Genomic DNA, 20,905 nt, shown 5'->3' with positions numbered 1-20,905 from the left:
AGGATCGCTGTGGAATGCGGCGTCCTTCTACCAGGAGTCCTCTTACCTGCACTTCCCCACCCTGCAGTCCACACTAAGCGTTGACATCTCCTTCTACTTCAAGACTGGTGCTCCCTCGGGAGTCTTCCTGGAAAACCTGGGACTCAAGGACTTCATACGGGTTGAGCTCAGCTGTGAGTTTAGTTTGTTTCCTTCCTTGTTTGTTTGTTTGTTTGTTTGTTTTTGTGGTCATTGACGTCGAGTTTTGAAAAGTCCTTGTTCATGTGCCTTATGAGTTAACCCTTTCCTGAAAATACTCATACAAATGCCAGCCTCTCCTGGTACTATCCTCAGGTACTATATACTATGTACTCAGTGAACTGATGCAAGCGTAATGTACTTCTTGCTCATGTCGTTACAAAATGCACATGGGGCTAGGGAAGGATTATATAAGAATTACGGTTTTGAACATATGTCCTTGTATAAAGGCTATTGTATGTATGGATTTTGAATGTGTACAATGGGTCCATAATAGAAATGCTCTCGTGTTGTCTGTGTGATTGTCCCTGTACTGTGTGCACCTACAGCTCCCTCCACAGTGACCTTCTCCTTTGACGTGGGCGACGGGCCGGTGATCCTGGCCGTAAAGTCTCCGGTGTCCTTGAACGACCGGCAGTGGCACTGGGTCCAGGCGGAGCGCAGCGTGAAGGAGGCCTCGCTGCAGGTGGACCAGCTGCCCCTGCGCTTCCTGGAAACGCCTGCCGACGGACACCTCCACCTCAAGCTCAACAGCCAGCTGTTTGTGGGTAGGGCACGGCTCGCCCTCTTCCATCCATCATCATTCTAAGAGGACTCTCGTTTCTTTTCCGCCGCCCTTCGGTGACAGATGATGATTTAGCAACCGCTAGAAATGTTTAGGCAATGGAGCGGAGGGATAGAATCCTTTCCAGTTTGAGTCTTGGCAAGTTTTTAAATGGCTCGTTTGCCCTTCCCTACCTTGCCAAGAGCCAAGTTAACACAAACATGATATCTCATCAGTCATTGCCAGTTATCGATGCACACTGGCAACGCTACGGACGAACACAAATAGACACGTAAAGATGTGCATACATACATAGCTGCATACATGCACACATACATACATAGTCATATAGGTAGAGTTAAGGTATTTCACAGATGCTTTTGTCCAAAGCATCTTACTAAACATTTGCTAAAAAATAGAGTAATCATCCATATCTTCACACACATACACACGCACACACACAAACACACACACACACACACACACACACACACACAAACACATACTGTACATACTGCATTTGTACATATATACAAACCAATGAACCAACCAAACAACCAGCAAATTAAGAAAAAAAGAACATAATACTTCAATATACTTACATGTTCCTCTGTCTTTAAGGGGGGTCGGCATCCAGACAGCAGGGCTTCCTGGGCTGCGTGAGGGCTCTGCGAGTGAATGGTGCCCACCTGGACCTGGACGAGAGGGCCAAGCTGACCCCGGGCGTGAGCTCCGGCTGCCCCGGGCACTGCAGCAACTCGGCCAGCCTCTGCCACAACCGCGGCCGCTGCATCGAGCAGAGCAGCGGCTACGTGTGCGACTGCACCCACTCTGCCTACACCGGCCCCTCCTGCAAGGACGGTAAGCATTTTTGGTGGCATTGTAGTCTTAGGAATACATGCAAATCTTACTGTGCCACGGACAAAAAATAGATCTAGCTTTAGTCTCTTGAGTAAACAGAGTTAATTCTGCCTTGAATTTAGTAAGCAAAGCCCAGAGCTGAAGGCCTGATGTTATTAAGTCTAGTGGATTAATACAATAAAGTATTTATGTCATTATTTTAAACCAATGCATTTACACCAAAGGATCAAAGTTCTGAGTCCTTACTGTAAGAGAACAAATCCACATTAAAATGAATGAGACTAGTCTCCCTTCTAGTCCTGGCTTCCCAGTAGACACATTACACCACATGTTCAGAAATGATGAAACCCGCCTGTAACATAACAGATTGATTCCTATTTTGAGGTGGAAATTAATTGTGTTTTTGCTGCATACAATTTCCTATATCATGTCAGCCTCCCAGAGACTCTTGAGTAAATGCCGCTGCTGCTTGACTCATAGAATTTATAGGGCTGTGTGAATAGCTTTTGATGTTCCCAGTGTGCCGCTTGCAAAAGCCTCTGAGATGTCTCTGAGCTGTGTATCTTCAGCAGACTTTTCTTTTTCTTTTCTTTTTTTCCCTGTGCATATTTTCATTTAGCTGTTTCTCACAAAGGTTCTCTTTTCCTCATGCATATCTTCACGAAGCCTTTCATTTTCTTTGGATGGGGGAAAAAAAATACAGTATTTACTTACCTGACCTTGTTTCATCTGTGTCGATGACTTATTTATTCTTATATATTCTGCTCTTTACCGTGTGCACACATGTGGGCGTAGGGTTCTCACTCGTTGGCCACCTCTCTGAAAGTCATGGCTTTTTTCTCAAACTTATCGACGCAAACATTAAACACTACCTTGTGTGGGTTGGAAAGTTGAGTAATTATATAATGCATCTCTTGGTTCTCCTCCCTTCAAAAAAAAAAAATGGAAAGAAAATAAATCAAAAGAAAAGAGAGGTAGACTTTGTATGAGGGACCACAAACACGTCTGGATTTTTTTTTTTTTTTTTTTGTGGGAGCTCACTCACTCAGCTTTGGTTTTCAGTGGAAAAGTGTGAAAGCAAGATGATTGCTGGCATTCAAAGTGCAAATTGAACTCCATCTGAGGAGGTGATCAAAGTGTGGGAGGACAAGGCAAGAGGGCAAGAGCTGCGTTGCTCCCAGAGCTCTGTTTTCCACTCAGCTGCTGCCAATCACTCCTTGGCACACGCTGCCATGCCAACAGACAAAAGGATGCTATTTTCAAGTCCCAACGTGTTACTGTTTTGACAAAGGCTGTGATGATGTAACGAAAGAGCTCTTCACACATGTAAGTGTGTGACTACAAAAGGGGCTTGTTTTTAACTGTATGCACGTACAGTACATGTCAATCCCTCCCCCTCAAGGCATCTTTGCACTCCAGACTCAGTGAAAGTCATGCGAGCCATTGGGAAAAGTCCCGGACATACAGTATAACACTCAAGTGCATTTAAAAGCTTTGGCTCCACTTTATATTAAAGGTGCAGTATGTAGGATTTAGTGGCATCTATTGCTGAGGCTGTAGATTGTGACCAACTGAATACCTCTCCCTTTCCAGGCATGTAGGAGAAGCTATGGTGGCCATCAGGTGCCATAAAAAATGTGAAAGGCTCTGCAGTGCCAATGTTTTGGTTTGTAGCCCACTGTAGAAACATGGCAGCCTCCGTGGAAGAAGACCCGCTCCCTATATGTAGACTCAGGGCTCAGGGCTCAATGAAATCGCAACGATACATAGTTACATGTGGTTATACACGAATGAATGAACTTAATTATGAATACTATATTCCATTTCTGCTAATAGTTTACCCTAAATCCTCCATACTGCACTTTAAGGTGTCCACAGGTACTGATAAGCAAACTATACTTTAAGTGTTTTGCAGATTTAATCTTCAAGTGTCAAGCCGATTTAGGCCTGATAATGTGTAATAATATGTATTCACATGAGAATTACATTGTATTATTGTATACTTAAATTCACTGTTATGAGGACATTTAGTATAATGTGGGACCAAATTAGTTGGAACTGGATACATTTGTGCAATTCATGTGTGTACTGAAGGCTACACTGAAGGCTACTGGTACTTGTGTTGCAGAGGTATCCGTTTCGTTCGAGAGAGGCTCCTCGGTCACCTACGCGTTTCGCGACTCTTTCCTGGTGATGCGCGACAGCAGCTCGCAGGCCTCCTCGTCCTCCTCCACGGAGTCCAGGGAGAGCGTGGCCTTCAGTTTGGTCACCACACAGAGTCCTGCCATGCTGCTCACCATCAGCACCTTCAGCCAGCAGTATGTGGCCATCATACTGGCTCGCAATGGTAAGAGGCACACCGAAACCATTACCGTTAGGTGAAAATTCACTTTTAAGTTATCTCAGGACTCCTGAGTTGTAGGTCAGTATATTTATTCAGTAACAATTTCAATCGGGCTCACTCACAGCACAAGGATGAAAGTAAAGCAATTTCACTAACATCGCACAGAGTTAGATTTATCTAATTCTGACGCCATAAATGTTTCCAATGTCAGCAAGAATAGCTACGCTCGACTAAAAGTCCTTTTCTGTCATCCCAACCGCATTTTCTGTAATGCAAGGATGTCGGTTTTACACAGGGTCGAATAAGCACAGTTCGACCCTTCTTATCACCTCTGAGCTCACCCAAACATGGACAAAAGATTCCTTCTCGCATATAGCTCTAACACTTATGCAGACTAAGTGGTGTCAGCACCTAATAATCTAAGTTAAACACACACAGAAACACAGAAAAGCCATGTTCCTGCTTACATAAGCACATGATTCATACAAGGTAATTATTAACACAAGGCACTTGATTAATACATTCTTAAGTCATGAGCAGTGTTTCTTAATTAATTCTATCAAACAACACCAACACTACCGCCACTGCTAGCTGGCTTTCTGAGAACATGTCAGCTGCAAACTGCAATTATATAAAAACAATCTCATGGGGATAATAAGCATAGTGTTTACACCTTCATTTTAAATTCAATGTCTACCAGGTACATCTGTGGCTTTCAGAAACTATGTCAACAAAACGGTAGAATAATGATAAAAACATGACAGATACAGGTGGTGAGCATAATAGAGCTTAATTTTTTATTGTGACCTATAGCTTTGTTTCACAAACACGATAATGGGTAATTTAACTACACATTGTTTGTTTTGAAGTTATGGATAAACAGTATACATCTCACACATTACAAACATATTGGTTGTTATACTGTATATACAACCCGTGGTATGTTATATCTATAAAATATGGTCTCACAGACAGTCAAGGGACATGAGGGGGGGGGGGGGGGGGTTGTGCCATATATAACTTAAAAGCGAACACTCATAATCCCTTTCCACTTACACTGGTGAGCCCACAATCCCTCTGCCATGAATAAAAAAAAAGTCATACGCACCAGACGAATGACACTCATTCCGTCTCTAAGTCTGTGTCTCTTAGTGTCAAACCCATTGGTGTGGCTCTGTCAATACTGAGGGGATCTGCAAGGGAACACGTTATCCGCCATAAGCCTCAGCACACACGCACAGTCACAAGGTTCCTTAAACACAGAATAGGGTTCTCTCAGGGATGACATTACTCTTTTTTTGTCATGTTCTTATTTAGTTATTTATTCACAAATGTCAATTGGAAATCTTTCTGATCCGTGTAAGTGTGTGGGAGTGGGACGGTCAGGGTGAGAGCAAAGATCTTGAGGCTTACCACAGGATACAAGTTTATGAATCACTTTGGGATATGCTGGACATGAGGAGGTTGTGGTTGAGGAGGTTATATCTACACATTCTCCATTAGCCCCAAGCCACTGACTGGTAACACTTTGAAAATGAAGCAGACTCTTTGCTATGCGGTGTTAACATCTAATATGCACCCCGACATATTTAGGGCAAAAATTTTACTGTTGTTCTTTCATAGAACAACTTGCATTGAATTTTAACTTTTATTTCATAAAACAGCTGCAATATGTGTAATGGACTTACACACTATACTGAGGTGGGACAATCACCGGATTTGTATGTGAGCACTGTGTGTAATTGTGACACACAGGCATAACACAAGCAATGTTCTTGCAGGCTTTCAGGCGATTTATGATTTAAAATTGGAACATGTTCCCTTGGTTCCCTTTCCTCAGATGCATCACTCCGATGCGCACAGTTGTCCGAGTCCATGTCTCACTCTCTGTGCACTTTTGCCACTCTCCTATCCTCACCCACTGTGCTGACGCTTCCGTCCTTTACAGACCCTTCTCCCCCATGACCTACAGTATTTCCAGCACCCTGGTCACAGTATATTTTTAATCCATACCGTTGGTTCCCTCAGGGAGTTTACAGATTTGGTACCAGCTCCACGAGGAGGGGAAACCTGACGTGCTCACCCCCACCCCCTCCAACCTGGCAGACGGGCGGCTCCACCGGGTCCGAATCCACAGAGAAGCAAAGGATGTGTATGTGCAGGTCAGTGGTTGGAGGGGGGGGGGGGGCATGGATGGATGTGTGTCCTCAGGCACCCACACACAGTGGTCATCCAAGGTACTGTGCATCATTTCACACAGAAAAGAAAAGGGTGGTCGGTTTCTCCTTGTTTGTGTGTGATATGCGCAAAACAGGAAATTACATTTAGAAAATCGTCTCAAATGAATAACAACATAGAATTATAAAAGCTTGTTCCTCACAGGTGCTTGTTAACAACCTAACAAGCTTGCAAGCAGGGGTTAAATTTGGATGGCACATATGGTCTTCAATTTCATCAACCGCTCAACCTCACCAGATTCAACTTCAACAGTGTAGATTTTTACACTTCTCTGTCTTAACAATTCAAACAAACTAAATGACTAAAACACATTTTCACTCCTTCCATTAGTCCTAATAACCCAAGATTATTTGCAGTAACTGTTAAGTATGTATATAGTAGGATATATAAGATTATTTCGATGACTGTTATGTATCTGTAGAGTAGAATATATAAGATTATTTGCAGTGACTGTTATGTATATGTACAGTAGGCTATAGAAGATTTTTTGCAGTGACTGTTATGTATCTGTCGAGGAGGATATATAAGATTATTTGCAGTGACTGTTACGTATCTGTCGAGTAGGATATATAAAATGTTGCCACTTGCAAACAACCAAGGTTTCACGAGGTTTCCCTTTGTACTGTCGATGGATTTTCCCAAAAGACAACTTGCAGATCAATCCTCTCTTTTGTCATTCAGACGGTGCAGATGGCAGAGGGATAGATGGGTAGCAAGGTAGGGAGAGAAATAGGTCAGAAACTGACACGGAGACTTCATTTTGTTTCATGACTGGATGTTAATGGTTCTGATACTCTACTTAAAGAACATAGGATTCGTGTCGATTTTAATAAATGCAGTTTAACGTTAATGCAAGATGGTAAGCGACAGGTTGCCTCAAGTCTTTGCATGCTAATGACATTAAGCTAAGTTAAGTTAAGTGTCAAGCTAGAGTGGGTTGAGCACAATATAAGAGCGATGCAAATGACATTGGTCCCATCATTTCCTAGCTATAGAGTCATTAAGTAATGTCTGTGTGTATGTTAATGAATTCATGTAAATTAATTCACTTTCGATGTAATTATTGTACTGATCCATTCATATTATTTATTTCATAATAATATTCTTTTATTGGTAGCCTAACACCACCACCACTACAGTATACTTGATACTGATACACGGGAGAGTACACTTACAGATTTACAGACTTAGAGATTTGATTCTCATCAGCTGCAGTTTTGCACTCTGCCCCATTCAGAGCAGAGGGTTATCAGCACAGACCTTGTTATATTTCATGTACAGTCTGTCAAGTTATATCAATCATAGGGGCTACTTTTTAACATCTAGAAAATTGTAAAAAATATACTTTAAAGTAAGAATTTGTGTGATTTGTGTGTGTAAAAAGACACTGTTGCTGATGCACGCATGCATGTGCACGTCTGAAACCACAGAGACACCTCCCACAGACACACACACACATTACAAACCCCAATTTCACCCCTGCTTGCAAGAAGATCATGCGCATGTGTGAGGGCACTACACAAAATTCAAAACTGATTATGTCCTGAACTGCAGTGCCAATCAGTGTTAAAGTAGCATCTAATTTGCCAATACAACTACTAATCATATAGTCAGTGAATTCATATTCAATGATTAATAAGGACCGATGATTAATCATATTTTGGGCACTTAGCAAAGCTGGGCGGCACAGGGGAATGTTTCTAGCATCTCTCTGCCAAACAAGCTCAGAGAGAATAAGGAGACAAGTTTATGATCTGAGATCTCGTCATTTAAGTGTGTCATTTAAGTGTGTAGTAGCGCACCACAGGAATGGTGCTAGCTCAAGAACAGCACAGGCGGTTAATCCACTTATTCATGAAGACTCCTTGAGTGGTCTATTCACCAACATTTCTGTGCAACAGTGTTTCAAAGAGAAGGAAGGAATAAACCCTGGCATAATTATTTCAAAAAAAGATTTTTTTTTAATGCTGAATATCTTTTGTTTTTTAATGGCCAGGTTTGGGAAGTCCCACTTGAGTGCATTTCTTATATATCATAGAAACTGTTTTCCATTTGAACTACCGCAGCACATTAAGTATTAATATTAGAATCCGTATTAAGGGTAATATGTCCCTGGTATAAGTATTACTGCTTCTGTTGTTTTCCAAGAATGCACCATGAATTCACTACTGCAGATTATGTCCACTTCTATGAGGCTGTGAAATTTCCCCGCAAAATCAGCTCTCACTAATTGGCAAACTTTGGAACACTGAGTGGAATATGAAATCAGCCATAATTTTGATTCCCTTACTTTTCTGTGCAGCCCTCACAGAAATGAATATGAATAATGGAGAAAAGCACAGATTTTTGTTCTAGTGAGTCTGTGCTTAAATACCTGTGTGCATCTGTTTTGGTAGAAAAAATACTTTAGTGTCTACTCGTTTAAAAAGAAGCAAAAGATGTAGTATTTCTAGCCCTGTGAATTTTTTTAAACGCATAGAAAGTCATTTGAAACTACAATAAGGATACGTTTTTCAGGAAATCATACAGACAAGACATAAATATCAATGGTTTAATCAATGATGGGTTTCTGTTTTTTTGTCCTCTTGCCAGGTGGACCAGGAGAGTAAAAAATACACCTTGTCGTCTGACATGGAGCTGAACTCTGTGAGATCACTGACGTTAGGCAAAGTCACTGGTAAGTCTCATCACATAATAATGACCCTATCTGGTATCGTGGTTCCACTTTAAGAGCAGAGCAAGGGATGATTTCACCGCCATCGTGGGGAATAGGTCTGCCTCACGCGTTCTCTTAAAGGATACCAGCTCTTCTCTCACCACCAATACCAAGGCCACTTGTCTTGTCTATCAGTGTCTCCTGCTGTCGAGTGGCTTCACAGAGAGTGACGTCTCTTCCGCACTTCACTTTGATTAGAGTGTGTGTGTGTGTGTGGGGGGGGGGGGGGGGGCAATCAATTTTGAGTATGCTCTTGTGTTGTTGCCATAGAGACTTTTATCTTTAATTTAGCAACTCGCTGTGGCTGAATCTAATTTAGGGACTGAGGAATTATTGATGTGACAAACAAGACTTCTGATGCAATAGAGCTTGTTTGCGAGGCTCACTTCAGCTGCAGTTGGAATCATATGCTAATCATAATATTTTTCCCCCCTCTGCCTCTTGTTGTATTGTGTGTTAGAGAAAAAAAACACCAGACTGCTGCTATATGTTTTAGTGTTTCACTCATTTCTAAAAACAAATTAAGTCCATTAGAGACAGCATTCTTAACTGTCTCTAATACAGTCGATACTCTCCACAGATTAGTCCAGTTTTGAAAACTTGATGGTCATAGTAAAGCTAGTAGACCAGAACAACCTTTTTAGGAAGAGTCTGTCAACGTATTTCCGGTACACTAGGGTTCAGGTGGCAGCATTCAGACCTGTTCAAACAGCAATTGCACCACAGTTTGTTTCAGTAAACCAAACAAGCTGCATGTGAACAGGACAACAAAAGTCTTCAATTTTGGTAGTTAGCACTCTGGAATATTTGCCATAGGACATATCCTTTTTTTTAACATGTTGTTAGATGTTGTCAGCTGTTTAAGAATCTCTGTCTGCGGTACTCTGAGAACCCAACACTGCATTTGTGCAGTTAGATTGACATGTCAAAAACTATCCCCGGCCATAGGAACCGACGCCCTGGACGAGAAGGTGGGGGCGGCTGGCTCCAGAGGCTTCGTGGGCTGCTTCTCATCGGTGCAGTACAACCACGTGGCTCCGCTGAAAGTGGCGCTGCTGAACCCCGCCAGCTCTCTGGTGACCGTCCGGGGGAACCTGGTGGAGTCCAACTGTGGGGCGCTGTCCGTGTCAACATCCAACTCGCTCTCAGGTGAGTTCCCCACTCACGGCACATCTGGGCTGTTGCACTGTGGGAACCGTAGGCGATTACAGATAAAAATCTCTGCGAAAAGCTGCTCTGCTGGGTTTCTAAAGCACACCATCAATCATTTTGTCATGAAATCATTTCTCTAAATGAGACATGCCATAAGAAGAAATGATTGATTGATTGGTTAATTAATTGATTGACTGATTGGCTGAGAATGGTTGGTTGGTTAGTTCCTTGGTTGAAAGGGGAAAAAAGAATATAATAGAAAAGAAATGAATAGGGAAAGGGAAAGTAAAAAAAAAAAGAAATCTGCCCAGGATACAACATTGAAGACAAAGGCATGTTGTCGGCCATTATAGTCTGCTACACTACACAGCCATCTAAGTGTCGCTAGCACCCAGGGTTAGAGAGACATCGACTGGCTTCTCACCTCATAAAGCCCAAATATATAACAACTTCTCTTTCTTTCTTTCTTTCTTTCTCTCTTTCTCTCTCTCCCTCCCTGCTGCCAGACCATGTCGAGGAGCCGGACAGAGCTAATGAGCAGGACGGTGGCGTGACCCAACATGACTCAGCAGTAATCGGAGGTTGGTTTTTACTACCTGGCATCACCTCATTGCGCGCTTGCACTCACTGATCTGTGAAACGAGCCACGCTTGGCTTTTATTTCCTCATTTATTCCTCCTCCACTCAGAGGATGCATTGATTTGATCGTTCGACTTGGTAGTTATGTCACCAGTTTCCATGCTGTTTGCCTTTTACATTTGCCTTTTTACACGTTCACATTTTCACTGTGTGCATATGAATACATTTAAAAAGAAAATGAAAATAGGTCTATGTGAATAAATGAATAGATGGATGGATGAATGGATTACAGGTAGAAGTGCAGGTTGTTTAAGGCTGTTCTGCTGCTTGCATAGAGCCTCTCTGTTCTCACTGCATCTGCTCATGGTTTGTGGCCTTGTCCCTCAGGCGTGGTGACGGCGGTGGTCTTCAGCAGCCTGTGCGTGCTGGCAGCGATAACCCGCTTCCTGTACCAGCACCGGCAGGCCCAGCGCACGGCCAGCCTCCAAGAGAAGGAGACCCAGCGCAGGCTGGAGGCGGCCTACCACGCCGAGCTCCACATGCACAGCTCCACCCTCCACATGCGAGACAGCCTGAGGGAATATTACATCTGACAAGACTCCTCCGTCCGACAAGCTTCTAGCCATGGATCGCCCCTGTCCCTGTAATAGCTGCCTGTCTACATGGATGGAGGTCCACAGCCTTCTGTTCCATGTTGGACTTCTGAAAATGTGGGGGGGGGGGGGGGGAATAAAAACAGTTTCCAGTGTAGGTAGTAGTTACTAGTTGCACAGTGACTCGGATGTGTTGTCCCGATAAGTGTGAGAGATGGGACGGAGGTGTTAGGAGTGAGGGGAAGTAGACGTAGCGTCTCGTGATAAATTGATTCTCACTGGTCGAGAGGGGACCCTGGTTGAGTCATGAATTAAGGCAGTATTAGGAAGGGAGCTCCAGCACCCCATGGAAACCGGCATCCTTTTTTTGTCATTGTAGGTCACCAGGGAAGGGCGGGGGAAGGACAAAGACGTGTGCTCAAAAAGGGAAGAGAAAAAAAAACTGAGTTAGATTTTGGAAGTGGAAAGAGTGACACAGTATTCACTGAGGGTCACAATATATTATAGAGTGATGTGCTTGATGCTAATTGGAGGGGAATTGATTGTGTCCAAACCTTTAATTATAGCTAATCTTGTCAAATTATGGCATCATGGCAGAGTGGTCATACTGGTAAACATGGCCATGCATGGTGTGCATGAGAGGATATTTATGTCATGTTTTGTTTTGTTTTGTTTTACTCCCCTGCTAATTCATTTTTCTACCAGGAAGCTATTTCTGGGAGATAGCCCTGCTGTGGCTTTCACCTCTGCAACCCCCTCCACAGGCACGAGTTTGAATGGTCTCTGCACTATGGGAGCTTAGCATTCAGATACTAAAGCTCCCCTCTTCGTGATTGTACTGAATGTGGTCAAGTCATGGAGAAGCTCTGTGCCGCTGTGGAGGTCACATCGAGGGAGAGAGGAAAAATACATCTTATTTTACAATCTACTGTGACAGAAACTCTTCTGTCTCCTAGGTGATCTGGAGATTATTATGGTCTGCCTCTGTCACCTCAGTGTGAGGCTGCGGGGCTCAAGTGGACTGTGTAATGTTAGGTAGGGTGTGGAGAAACCACCACTGTCCGTTTCAGATGTCTAAAATGAATCATTTCACATTGATTCCATTTGGTACTGTTTTATGCTAAAATAAGTTGTACGAATGGTAGTTATTTATGGGCAAAAATGCCATTGTGAAGAAAGTAAATATCCGATAATGGCTTCATTCAATGAGGAAATGAAAAGGCTAACATTTCAGAATGCTTCTCCTTGTGCAAAATCATGACTGCTGTACATCATTTGGCTCAGATGGTTCGTCAGTTTAATTGCTATTTTGATTGCTTTTTAATTTATACTATGTTGTTTCAAAGTCATCTGATTTATTTAGTGACAAACATGTCATATAGGAAGTCGATTTACTTTGGGAAACAATCAAAGCTGCTTTAAGAAACCATGTCTATATGTAACAAATTCTGGTTTTAGGTCAGTCAATTCTCAGGGAGATATAGTCAATGAATCAGTGACTATTATCTGAAAATATCTGTCTAGAATTTGAGATAATGTGGAGTGATAAAGTAGTTATTGACAACAATGGATTCCTATATTATTCCCTGATTATGTTTCTCCCTTGCTTTTTACTCTTGTGTATTTCTATGCTATGGTGATCATGCTTTTATTTACCCGAGTGTTGGCCTTTCAAAGGATCTTTAGCTGACCTGAGATGCCAGTAGAATGAGAAGTACCCTCTACCCGCTGGACTCCACCCTCTCTCCTTTGCCAGTCTTTATTGCCACACGAGCAGCAATCCGACCAATCAGAGACTGACTATGAAACATTAGCAACACTAGACCAACACAGGAAATGCAATATATAAACAACCATACAAAGAAGTCTGGCTAAATTATTGATCATTTTCCTTTTAATTGAAGTGTCCTTTTCACAAAATATATTAATCTGAGACTATTTTCTACTTCTATGGTTATTTTGGGGGGGCTGTTTTGTATAAATATTATGTACAGGTATATGTATGTTTAATAAACTCACCTTTTTATATACCTTCGGCATACTGTACCTTCATGGGAATGACTGAGAGAAAGAGAGAGAGTCCCTACTTAAACTCCTATATGGAAAAGGTCTGTAAAAAATGTAATTTATGGTAAAGAGCTTGCACATACATTTCATACTAAAATGGCATATTCCATTCGACTTGTAAGGTAGGTCATATATAAAACATAGTTTAATATCATGCTGTTATTGTATATACTACAATACTTACAATACTATTACTAAAATGAATGTATTAATTTTTTTGCTGGACGACCTGATAGTGTATTTTATACAATACATACAAAGTGTAGGGTCTTTTATACAAATATTGAGTGTTTTGTTTATGTTTGATAGATTTAGTATATTGTCCAGTGTTCTTCAAGATTTTCTCATGGAAGTCTGGTCCCTTTCTATGCTGTTTCAGTGCTAAATAAGGCTCACTGCAAATCAACCCAGTCCAAACTATTTTAAAAAGTAGTGCAGGATGTCCTGCAAATAAAGGAGAAACTGCAGTGCTTTCCCTGATCTCTCCCTCACAGTCTAACAGAAACATGACACACAAACCAGTCATGTGCTTTTCATCACATTGACTACTCCAGCTCAGACACGGGTAATCATATACATTCACACGATGATGGCTTGAAACTTGTACCTCCATCAGGCTTGCTCTGTCATGGTGAAGGAGGTTTGCCTAGCCGGTGTACAGACACATGAAAAGCATTCAGCATCACAGCCGTCTCTTCTGTTGACACCAGCTGCTGAAGCACTGTCGACTAACAGTCACAACAGCAATAGAGAAGCCTTTTGCCTATCTCTGTTCATCTACGTCTATGGCTCACAACTGCATTATTTATATAAGAAGTTAAAGACAATGGGTGCAGACGATCATGATGTCCTGTTTTTGTAACTTAATTCTAATAATGTATACATAAATTAATGCTGACGAATGTGTCCTCTCTGTCAAATGCCCTTGTCAGACTGATGAGCTGTTAAATGTACAACCTCTTTCAACCGCATCACTTGTTTTTCAGTCTTTCACAGGTTTTGACAGAATGCCTTCATGGTGTTCTCCGAGTTATTTTCCTAATGCTGCCTCTGGCGCCAGACATTGTAAATGGCCATTGCCTTTGGAAGAGCCAGCCTAAGGACCTATTGGCATCACTGTTTGTAATCAAAACTAAACTCCAAATATCTTAAATAATCTCTTTCATGCTTCGCTTTTGTAATATCTTTAATTAGAATAAACACCGTAAAGGCTGGGTATTGACGTTCTCATGATAGGACAACCTTGCAGGAGTGGATCTGAGAGTGTTTGCCTTTGTTGTTTTCTCAGGCCTTAACAGCAAGCTGAAGAGGTTATCTTAATGAGCAGCACAGTTTCTCTCCAGAAACGGGTTGCTTTTAGTCAGCTACTTAAATTTGACACAGACATTTGTAGTCCATTATATGGCATTAAATCACAAAGCCCTCTAGCTGCATGTAAGGGGAGCCCAATCCCCAAATTACCTGCTTTCTCTGCCTCCGTCAGCCAAATGAGTCTGCCTCTGTCCTTTCAGGATGAAACATATGCCCAGAACATTATGCGCTAATGCTAGCATTGTACACAAGTACCAGACTATTGTTATGGTGATGGCAGTCTAGACTGGCTAGTGTCTCACCCAATGTAAAAATGGCATTTTGAATTCATGAAGCTATGTCGCAGTCAGTAATCATCTCCATAGCAGCAATTTTTAAGTACATACACCCACATACACAAACACACACACAAACACACACACACACACACATAATGAGCAGCTAATCATGTTACAACGCATTATCTAGCTTCAATTTATACTGACATTGAAGTTCTCACAATGTTCAGTTTTATAGGTGAAATCCACATTTTTGTTCAATGTTGAAGGCACTTTGCATATGTTATACGTATATAAGGCAATATACATACTGTATGTTATAAATGCTTCTAAATATACTTATAAAGGACTATGAATACCGACTTCATGCAAAGTGCTACTGATATCATTAACTGTGCACATGCTGATTAACTAGCCCAGATTCTGTGTTTGTGGTGGAGTTTGATGTGAGAATGTTTGATGTGTTTTCTTTCTCTCTCTATTCGTTTTGTTGTTACATGCAAAGGACAAACCCTTCAGAACTTTAAAGGGTGGTAAGATGCTTTTAAAATAAGCTAAAGGTGTAAAAGAGTGATTTTCTGTCTGTTTTGCCCAGACAGTTTCATTAATCCAGCAATTAACCTGCTGAGCTGAAAAGTTTAAAAATGTGCCTTTTTTCTGTTTTACAAATAATGAAGGTTCAAAATTGTCTTAAAATTGCATTCCTTATGGTCAGTTCAGATAATGAAAATGAAGATTCTTCAAACCTTGGGAGTGTGAGTTAAATTAAAGTAACAATTTATTTGGCACTTCAAACACTAGGAGAGACTCACCTCAAGAATAATAGCCTACCTTGATGCGGAAACGTTTATATGTGGTCATGCTCATTATTGGATTTTCAGAGTTACATGCAGTGTATGCACTTAATAGGGTTACAGGACTTTTTAACACTGAATATATGACCAAAGAATGTTGAGTTTATTATGTGCAAAATATTTACAATGCAATACACTTTATGGCAAATGTTTATGTCCACAAAAACATTATGTGTATGTATGGGCTCTATCAGAGCAAGACATCACATGTCGCCTATTGACTGTATGTGCGGTGTACTATTTTGACTCTTTTGATTTAGACAGCAACTTTCTCTGATATTCGTTGGCCCCAAAGATGTTTTAGATGTGTGGTTGTTTCTTAAAACATGGACTGGAACACGGATAGTCACAAAATGGCAGGAATACTCATAGGTAAGGAAGAAGAGTCTCTTTTGCCAGTGGGTCGTTGCAGGATTTGCAGGGCCTTTGACAGCTTTTCTTGAAGCAAAAGCAGCCGTCTCTAATTCAAAGCAAATGCGGCTATATTTAATGTTCCTCACACATATGCAGGCATCTTTGTCTCCAAAGGTCGTTGCAACCACGGCAACAGAGTACATACTGGATCACGGCAACACTCACTCTAGAAAAACAGTTATTAAAACTTCAGTAGGATCAGTTCATTTAGAGGATTTGAGGGTTTCATATTTCTCATGCGGAGAGTGAGTAAGCTAAGCTACACAGCTCCATGCACGCATCTGATGCTTCATGCATGTGTTGGGGAGCAGAGAGCACCTGAAAGAGGAATCAAAAGCCTACGACATTTTAAAGTACGGCCGTGATCACCGTGCAAACAAGTTCTGAAAACAAGCCCAGAGAATGCAAAGTATTTGTTAGCTCTGAGGGTTTTCACAAAAATTCCAGGATGCCTGTAGAGAAACACAAGGACTTACAGGAAAAATCGACATATATGTTCACAAATCAACTTCAGGGTTGTAATTGAATATGAATACAGTGAAATTGAAACATGTTACATAAATTATGTCAACACTGAGAAATACAAATAAGTTTAAAATAGCCTGTAGGGTTAGAGTTAAGGTTACAGTTAGTGCCAGGTTGGATGAATGGTTAGTTTGTTCAAAATAGTTGCACATTTCATTGTCAATTGCCAAATAAAACTGTTACCTTAAATTATGCTTTACCATTAATGGAAACTTTCTTTTACATGTTTACTTTAGAGTTAAGTTACCAGACACTACTAGTTATAGTAATTTGCAATGTCCCTTAAAGCATGTCCGTAGGTTGTTCAGATTCATAAAGGTGCACCACACTGGTTTTGTTTTCCTTTTTCTTTTGCATGTGCTTTGCTGCCATGGTCCACTGCATTAAAATATAACTACCAAACCAGCACCTGGAACAACAGAGGATTCTATACTGATGCCTGTATACAATGAGTCAGGAAAAACCTTTGGCTTTGTGCCAGACAGCCCAACGGAGCAACTCTCAAAAACATTTATGGTGCACTTTGCAGTTCAAGGTGATATTAGCTCTGTTAGATAGATGTATTATCAGAAAATAGAACAGGTTTTTTTTATTATAGTTTCATCCTGTTATGGCAGGGTGTCTAAACCTCATGATGGCAGACACTAACGCTGCATTATATCAGAAAACCTTAAAGACACACAATCTCTCACTTGAGATCATGTTGTTGCATTTGCTGCTTGCTTCCTGACCTGAAGCTCGCTTCTCATTTGCATTAACATCAACAAAGGCCTAAGGTCACTCAGGCCAACTAATACTAAAATGACAACCTGTTGTTGCGCGCATGCTGGTGGAGTATAAACACAGTGTCCCATATTTTCAGGGACAGAGAGGAACACGCACTACCAACTAACACCTAGCAAATGCTTCTTCTCAAATATGATCATACCTGAAAAAATCGCCTATTATATTTTCATTGCAGTGCTAACACTAGCTGGCATTTGCATGAACATGTTTTTTGCCTTCTGCATGCTCTTGGATAAACAGAGGAGCCTCAAGCCACCCCTGCCCATCCTCATAGGCACAGCAGTGATTCACAATATCTTCCTGCAAGGATCGCTATTCAGCTATACCTTCAACGACTTACGGGATGGCCACCCAGTAGTGCACGTGATTGTGGCAATCATCCTCTATTCTGGGCTCTCGACCATGTCTGCGAATGTGTGGCTGAGCGCGTTCTATTACACCAAGATCGTGTCCTCCCAAAACACCGCCTTGACTTGGGTCAAGAGAAACATCATAGCAGTGGCGTACGGCGGCCTGATCGCGGACAAGATCTACCTCGTGTTTTTCGTCTTCTTCCTCACAGCGCCGAGGTTTCTGGCCATTAGTCACGCCAACGCCTCGTCTCCTGCCAATACCACGGTCAGTCTTGAGGATGAGACTGTGTGGCACTCCGTGCAAAAGGGCTTCTCAGGCGTTCAGGTGTGCTATATGTTCGCGTGTTTTGCGTTAATGGCCTGGGCCTGGGGCTGCACCCTGGTGTACCTCTGCAGGCACATGAGGAGAATGGAGGAGAGTGGCAGTCCTTTCTCCAGCCCCCAGCTGCGGAGCCACGTCCGGGTGGCTATCCAGGGGATTGTGCAGACTGCCCTGTACTTCACCTGTGCCGTGACGCAGCTCGTCAATGTCTTTCCAGAAAGTGTGAAGTTGGATAACCAGGTGCGTGATTATTTGCACAACATCTCGATAGCACTGTACACATTCGGGACAACTATCAATATGGGATTTGGCCAGCACCTGTTTAGAGAGAAAGCAGTCAATATTGCAACCAGAGTTAAATCCAGGGACTGTTGGAACTGCAAGAAAATTGGTTAAGGTAGTGTGTGTGTGTGTGTGTGTGTGTGTGTGTGTGTGTGTGTGTGTGTGTGTGTGTGTGTGTGTGTGTGTGTGTGTGTGTGTGTGTGTGTGTGTGTGTGTGTGTGTGTTAAGAACCATTGTGGATTCTATGTGAGCTGTCAGGGTAATTCACACTTCAGTTTCACTTAAACTTGTCAGAGGGTAGTTAAAAAAGAAGGAGAGGAACACAGTCAGTGAGGCTAATCGATCATTATTGACACCAGTGGTCACTATTTTCTGATGATGAAGCCTCTGACTTTTTTTGTTTTCCATCTCTGAGGCGGGACTGGGGCCATGGCCCAAACAGCCTTAGTTCAGTCCTGGCGAGGAGCAGTAACTAAGGGCTTGAAGAAAAAAAATATCAACGGATAAATCAAAACTTCGCAAAAGAATCAAGAACACTGTTTCTACCAATTTCCTGACATGTTTAAATGTAAATTTTAATCTCTGTTATGTGTACGGCGTAGCTTTTGCTAGAGGTTTCTAGTGTTGATGTTCTCTGTTTTTGTGAATATCCCTGATATTACAACTCTGTTTACCAGTGCTTAAGCCTGAGGAAAAGCCTCGGGCTGGCCCTGGTCTTCCAAGGAAAAAGGCCATTAGAAGCCTGTGGTATGTGGACAGTCACGCCTACAGCACCGGTGGTGGAGCTGTTGCGTAAAGCACAGCTGAATACTATGTAGAAAATAAGTAGTATATTTGATGGTTTATGGGAGATTGACATCTACTCTTAACACTTAGTTTTGATGACTGTTTGATTCTATTCAGTTGATTTTGATTTTACACATTCAAGCATGTTATAACGGTTGTATAAACTATAACTATAACTATAAAAGAACATATTATTGTTGCATCCTTTGAAAGAGAATAGTTTTCAGTTTCATGTATGTTTTAATCACCAGCTAGTGCTCATGTTCAGCTGTCTGCTGTGTTACCAGCTTGTTGATGTTTTATTGAATTCCTAGTCATTTATTAAGCATTTCTGATAGAAAGAAAACGAGGCGTATGGAATGGTTTCCAAAATATGTGCAATTCACAATCTGTTATGATAACATTTTAAGCATAATTTCTCTAACACTCTCACACTCTCTTCACAATGAAATAAACTACCACCTGTAAAAAAAATGCACTGGCCTTTTTTCATGTTTAAGACATCAGATATGTTTTCATAATGCATAATGCGTCTGTTGTCATGTGGTCCTTTGTTGTATCATTGATGGACGGCGACACACAAATCGCAAATAATTGATGCGCTGCATCAGCATGACAGATCTGAAAGCCTGGTATCCTCTGATAGCACAAAAGACAGAGAAATAGCACCATAACTTGTGTTCACATGTTCCCTCTAAAGGTTGGCGAGTTTTGATTGACAGCTACACATCCCATGCGAATATGTAAGATACTACAGCAGTAGGAACTCTGGTGTTACACACTGTTTGAAAGAACAAATTAGAATTTAAGAAAAGACTAACAGAGAAGCTAAAGAAACCTTTTGCATCAGACAACCTGTTTCGCACACAGTAACTATAGTAGGAAGGAAAAAGGAAGTTTAAAATCAAAGAAAATATTAATTGAATTTGGTGTGAGTGTTACCTGTTTCTCTGTCTGCATTTCAATGGACAATTTCATAAATAGTCCCAGAAAGTTAAGAGAACGTTAAGAGGCGAACACTGTACACTACCATGTCCATATTATATCACTGCAGGTTATATAAATATACTTGGCACAGAAAATAATCAGTATCATTGATTTTTTTTTTTTTTTTTTTGTGTGGGAAATGCTTTTAAAACTTTGTGCAGATGAAGAGAGTACCCCGAGAAGACAAACTCCCTGTGCAACAAAGGCCACCAGTACGCCATATAAACACACATAAATTAACACTATCCGCAGGCATAAGACCCCATGCAGAGATGAAATAGTGGTGTGTATTATCCCGGCCCACAGGCTGTTCCAGTGGGAATGTTTGTTAAACTATTCTCCTCTAAAGAATGTCGCTCCTGCAGGCACTTTCACAGTGATTGATCCTTTCCCAGAGTAATTATGGGCTTTTATTTCCAACCTTAGTGCAAACAAAACGCAATCGTTTTATTAGGTGGAAAAAATGTGGAGTGCTATTCTTCTTTAAATTGTTTTGCCCTTCTGGCCAGTGGACCTTATGTTGTATATTAAAGTTTTGAATATCAAGACCTATTTTGAATATTTAACTCAGTCTTGAATATTACTGCGGTTTAAATTCTGAAACTGACATTAATTTATTGACAAGAAATTCAACCAGTAATATGACACAAAACTATAGGATTCATTGCTGTCACAG

General features: G+C 41.4%; 1 protein-coding gene across 1 annotated transcript in view; it reads left to right on the top strand.

The window, feature by feature from the left end:
• Positions 1–13,294, top strand: part of cntnap5a (contactin associated protein family member 5a) — a 70,252-nt gene extending 56,958 nt beyond the window's left edge. The window contains exons 16-24 of the mRNA XM_031584517.1: positions 3–173; positions 567–785; positions 1,403–1,642; positions 3,771–3,989; positions 6,015–6,148; positions 8,817–8,901; positions 9,889–10,089; positions 10,599–10,673; positions 11,059–13,294. Coding sequence (XP_031440377.1) covers positions 3–173; positions 567–785; positions 1,403–1,642; positions 3,771–3,989; positions 6,015–6,148; positions 8,817–8,901; positions 9,889–10,089; positions 10,599–10,673; positions 11,059–11,264 — 1,550 coding nt within the window. The 3' untranslated portion in view covers positions 11,265–13,294. The remainder of the gene's footprint in view (positions 1–2; positions 174–566; positions 786–1,402; positions 1,643–3,770; positions 3,990–6,014; positions 6,149–8,816; positions 8,902–9,888; positions 10,090–10,598; positions 10,674–11,058) is intronic.
• The last annotated feature ends 7,611 nt before the right edge of the window (positions 13,295–20,905 follow it).

The sequence above is a fragment of the Clupea harengus genome, chromosome 2 (genome assembly GCF_900700415.2).
Source record: "Clupea harengus chromosome 2, Ch_v2.0.2, whole genome shotgun sequence".
Taxonomy (NCBI): domain Eukaryota; kingdom Metazoa; phylum Chordata; class Actinopteri; order Clupeiformes; family Clupeidae; genus Clupea; species Clupea harengus.
This window is presented reverse-complemented; position numbering and strand designations above follow the sequence as displayed.